Source organism: Silurus aristotelis (genome assembly GCF_946808225.1).
Source record: "Silurus aristotelis genome assembly, chromosome: 10".
Lineage (NCBI taxonomy): Eukaryota > Metazoa > Chordata > Actinopteri > Siluriformes > Siluridae > Silurus > Silurus aristotelis.
The window spans coordinates 809,666-814,665 of record NC_139583.1 but is presented as its reverse complement, the minus strand read 5'-3'; the positions used below and the strand labels follow the sequence as shown (position 1 = coordinate 814,665).

The window sequence follows — 5,000 nt, the reverse complement described above, 5'->3', positions numbered from 1 at the left end:
ATGAATTGTTTAATTTCATAAACCGAATGATATGTAGCTGATTTGTTAGCATCTGGTAAACAGTTTAATTGCTAAGTAGTTTGTAAATTGTTAGCTCATTAGCTAGCTAGTAAGCAAATCCCATCCCATCTGAGCTTACATTGGCAAAAAGGCATCAACCAAAGAGAAGTGATGAAGGGCACCTTCAAGATAATAAAATTAACAATGAATATTGAATTTGTGTTTGTATTTCACCGGATTCTGATTGTTACACTATATTTAGTATATCTAGCTCTTATAACAATACATGATTAGCTTTACATGTTATTTGAGAACTAGCATACATTTTATTTATTTATTCTTAATCTATGTCATTATATTTAACAACAATTCATTGTTTGAAATTATAATGGGAATGTAAATTGTTTTTGTTTCTTTTGTTTCAGGCTCAGTTCTGTCACATTGGAGCATCGCTACACACCCGGACTCCCGTCATGTACCGCATTCCAAGTGAGCGACTGCTCTTCTTCTGCACCTTTAACCTGTTTTATGCTTTAATACCTCAAGCTCTCAGTTACCGATGCATCAGCCGTCCTGCCTTCTTCATCAGCACAACCCAACACAGCCGAACTAACTGACCCTCCCTGCTTTATAACATCAGGACTACAGGGAGGCTACAGTGTCCCCTCAGGACTGACCCTCCTTACAACACTCCCTCAGGACTGACCCTCCTTACAACACCCCCTCAGGACTGACCTTCCCTATAACACCCCCTCAGGACTGACCTTCCCTATAACACTCCCTCAGGACTGACCCTCCTTACAACACCCCCTCAGGACTGACCTTCCCTATAACACTCCCTCAGGACTGACCCTCCCTACAACACCCCCTCAGTACTGACCCTCCTTACAACACGCCCTCAGGACTGACCTTCCCTGAAGATCTTCTAAATCTGCCACTCAGATTTCGGAGTGTATGTACAGCATATGAATGTTCACAGAATAGACTGTCCACAGAATGTTGTCTATGTTTGTATAAAAGGCCTTTCAAATCTTTATTTTTTAATAACTCACAAACATCAAATGGTTTCAAATCTTTTTATACACAGACACTAAAGTAGTGGCTCAGAGTAATAGGACTTGTGATTATATTAAACGTGATATTACTGCATCACTGCATTTTATGGCATTCTGAAAATAAAGACTAATCTGTATTCTGGTAAACCTGTTCCATTTACACAACCATGCTGTATTAGAAGAGACTTAATCGAAAAGAGGTGAACATATAAATACCAGCACCAGTGACAGGACATTCATTTACAATTAGTTCATTTTGAACAACACTTAACAAGTCGTCTCAATGAGTGATTCGTTAATTTTCTACTCGAGGCACATGAGCAGGGAATCCAAAAATCTCGGTTGGTTATGTACAGGAAACAGAATCGAGTAGTTTATCTTTCGACTCTTCTTCCGAGTCGTTCGTTCTTTTATTACGACTGCCATAATTGCTATGCAGTTTTATATACATATTTTTATCATTGGCACTATAATTAAAGTTGGTGTATGTAGATGTGCTGGGGATCTGCTTATTAAAAATGTAATGTTTTAGTTTATTTCTGGATAAAGGAACAAAATGAACTTGACTAAAAAAAATTTGTTACTTTTCATCAACGAGATTCAATGAACCAAGATACTAAAATGATCCGATATTCCCATCACTAACCAACAGTACCATGTTACAGTAAGTACTGGTCCATTTTCAACACTCAGGATTCCTTTTAAATCAAGCACTTGTCTTTACACCCAAACACAAACTTTCAGCCAGTTAGATGACAGTTTGGGTTTAGTTCTCAAAAAGCACAATCTCAAACTCCATCCCCGAAGCTCCTGATCTCAGCCCTGGTTTCAAGAAGCCCCCTGGTGTTAGAGGTGTGGAAATGTGTAGTAAGACTCAGTAGCCATGAAAGTGTGCATTCCAACAAATTTATTCTGTAAAAGTTTTGTGAATAAACAGGAAAAACCGTTTACAGTGAACTACAAACGTTGAAAATGTAAGATAGAACTGTAACGAGCATAACAAAGATAAGGAGGGGCAAAAAAATCTACACTGATGATATCTACGTCCTGATTTTACTCCCTGACAGGCATGTTGGAGTGAAAGAGGGGGCGGGGTTTAGGGTAAATTTATTCAGCCAATCAGTGGACTTGTGTGACATCAATTCCACACCACCCGTTTAAATTATTTGGCCTGACGCTCAGACGTAGATACAATTCTGTAATTATAACAGGAAGCAAGCCTGCTAATGTCATGTGGTCAGGTCAAGCACCGCCCAATGCTCACGCTCAGAAAGGCGTGTCTCGAGAATAAATCAGGACGTTCAAATACGCTAACACTTACCACAGATGTCATCTACCATCATCAAAAATAAATAGAATATATTCTTTATATAAACACAGATCAGGAAGTAAAAGAGAGTCGTCAGTTCAGTGATGACGTTATGAAGTGCTAAACGTTACGAGACACGTCTGGCCTCAGACTCGGCCTCAGACTCGCCGCTAACCTCCGTACGATTTCTATCTTACAGAATTAACAGGACAAACAGCATGCCACTAAAGAGCTAAGAAACAAGCGAGCGCACGGACACAGGAACCAGAATTCACTTTATTTATTAAAAAACAAAACAAAAACAAAACAAAAAAACCCAAACAAGCGTTTATCCGTTAGCGTGGTCCCGAATTCTACAGCCACATGAACCATCAACAGTGTGTTCATCATAACCACTATTTCTACCTCTCCCTCTGTCTGTCAGAGGTTTATGCACACAACATGGACAGGGTCAAAGGTCAGAGGGAAGGATCAGAGAGGAGAGTGTGGCGTACCAAGAAAGATCAGGGACTGAAAGAAACGATTGCAGTTTCCGAGTTAAAAAATAATACCAGAAACATACCAGAAAAGAAAATCAAGAAGGTCGGAGTTGATCGAGAAGGGGTGGGGTTTAGGGAAATACGGGGTAATATGAGGTAATATGGGGTGAGTTACAGAAAAGGTCAGGAGAAAGAGCAAAACTAGGGCCAAAGATTAGGGACTAAAGTTCAAAGGTCTTTTACTGTGAAGGTTTCAGGAAAAGGTCATTGTTTAAGGTGAAAGGTCAATGCAAGGGTCAACAACAGGAGGTAAAAAAAGAACTAGGGTAGAATTAGGGTTAATGATTGGGGTTCTGGTCAAGGTCAAAAGGTTGGGTAGAAAAATAACTGGTTCAGGGTCAAGGGTTAGAGCTTACACTTAAACAGTAGTGTTAAAGCGAGAGCTTACAGTAAAGCAGCAAAAAAAAGACCAGTGTTAAATCAGAGTGAATAATTAAAGGTGAAGTTTGGGGTAAAAAAAAACGCTGGAATAAAAGCTGAGGTAAACAATTAGGTGAAAGGTCAAAGATCAGGGTTTAGTGTAGAGGTCAAAGTTCAAAGTGAAAAAAGTAAGGGTTCAGGGTGGAAGGTCTAGGTCAGGGTGAAAAAAGAGTACAGATTGAAAATGAAGGGTTTATAGTGGTCATGGGAGAGGGGTGAGGATTCAGGTTTGGATAGCCAGCGTAAAAGTTTAGGAGGAAGGTCAGGGTTTAGGGTGAAAAGTGAGGGTTTGAGGTGGAAGGTGAGGGTAGAAGGCCAGGGGTCAGGGTGGGAAATAAGTATACAAGATGGAAGGTGAGGTTTAAGGGTAGATCGTCAGGGCCCAAATGGAAGGGCAGGGTCAGGGGGGAAGGCTTGGGTCAGGGTAGAAGGCCAGGGTCAGAGTGGAAGGCCAGGGTCAGGGTAGAAGGTCAGAGTAGAAGGCCAGGGTCAGAGTAGAAGGCCAGGGTCAGGGTGGAAGGTCAGGGTCAGAGTAGAAGGTCAGGGTCAGGGTGGAAGGTCAGGGTCAGAGTAGAAGGCCAGGGTCAGAGTAGAAGGTCAGGGTCAGGGTGGAAGGTCAGGGTCAGAGTAGAAGGTCAGGGTCAGAGTAGAAGGTCAGGGTCAGGGTGGAAGGTCAGGGTCAGAGTAGAAGGCCAGGGTCAGAGTAGAAGGTCAGGGTCAGGGTGGAAGGTCAGGGTCAGAGTAGAAGGTCAGGGTCAGGGTGGAAGGTCAGGGTCAGAGTAGAAGGCCAGGGTCAGAGTAGAAGGTCAGGGTCAGGGTGGAAGGTCAGGGTCAGAGTAGAAGGTCAGGGTCAGGGTGGAAGGTCAGGGTCAGAGTAGAAGGCCAGGGTCAGAGTAGAAGGTCAGGGTCAGGGTGGAAGGTCAGGGTCAGAGTAGAAGGTCAGGGTCAGGGTGGAAGGTCAGGGTCAGAGTAGAAGGCCAGAGGGTTTAAGGAGAGAGAGTGGGCTGGTTTCCAGGCGAACACTCCAGCTATAATTGCTACAGCTAGAATATACGCTAAACTGATGACTATATTACATTTGATAAAGTGTTCAATAACACTGCACATTAAAGGGGCAGTAAGCAACATTTCAGCCGAATTCACACTTTACACACTGACTTTGGAACGACAAAACCGCCTTCACACACAACTTAATCCGATCACTATCGAAGTTTAGAACTGGCATCTGTAAAAGAGAAAATGACCTACCGCCCCTTTAATTCTACGTGCTTTAGCTTCAGCTTAACTCTGCTAATAAGACGTTGATGAATTTCTCTGTACTTGTGGCTTTAATATGATTTACTGGTCAGCGATTTGTATAATAACGTGTTTTTTCTTTCCTTTTTAATTTTCGATGAAGTCAAAGCGAGTTACATTTCCAACATCACAGAACAAACCACAACATGATCAGATGTTCTTCAGGATCTAATGTTCCTCTCGCAGTAGCTGGTTCTGCTGGAACACACACACACACACACACACACACACACACACACACACACACACACACACACACACACAAGCATGAATACTCAATCAGTCCATTTACAATATATAAAACCCAATCCAGCAGTAATAAACGTGTAAAAACAGTGTATATACTGTAACATGCAGCAGACAATGAGATGTGTGATGACT

General features: G+C 42.1%; 3 protein-coding genes and 1 long non-coding RNA gene across 5 annotated transcripts in view; 2 read left to right on the top strand and 2 right to left on the bottom strand.

Moving 5' to 3' along the window:
* Positions 1-1,442, top strand: part of LOC310732143 (transmembrane 6 superfamily member 1-like) — a 6,233-nt gene extending 4,791 nt beyond the window's left edge. Inside the window, exon 10 of the mRNA XM_083552473.1 lies at positions 426-1,442. Coding sequence (XP_083408599.1) covers positions 426-617 — 192 coding nt within the window. The 3' untranslated portion in view covers positions 618-1,442. The remainder of the gene's footprint in view (positions 1-425) is intronic.
* The window catches only part of LOC310732187 (RNA guanine-N7 methyltransferase activating subunit-like), a 139,416-nt gene that overhangs the window by 12,631 nt on the left and 121,785 nt on the right, over positions 1-5,000 (top strand). The window lies entirely within an intron of this gene.
* LOC310732198 overlaps positions 1-5,000 on the bottom strand; it is a 57,635-nt gene that overhangs the window by 33,895 nt on the left and 18,740 nt on the right. The gene's annotated exons all lie outside the window — the stretch shown is intronic.
* hdgfl3 (HDGF like 3) overlaps positions 4,633-5,000 on the bottom strand; it is a 19,014-nt gene continuing 18,646 nt past the window's right edge. Inside the window, exon 6 of one of the 2 annotated variants that reach the window (XM_083552515.1) lies at positions 4,633-4,817. In XM_083552515.1, the coding sequence (XP_083408641.1) occupies positions 4,788-4,817 (30 nt within the window). In that variant the 3' untranslated portion in view covers positions 4,633-4,787. The remainder of the gene's footprint in view (positions 4,818-5,000) is intronic. The other variant, XM_083552516.1, reaches the window with a different exon arrangement.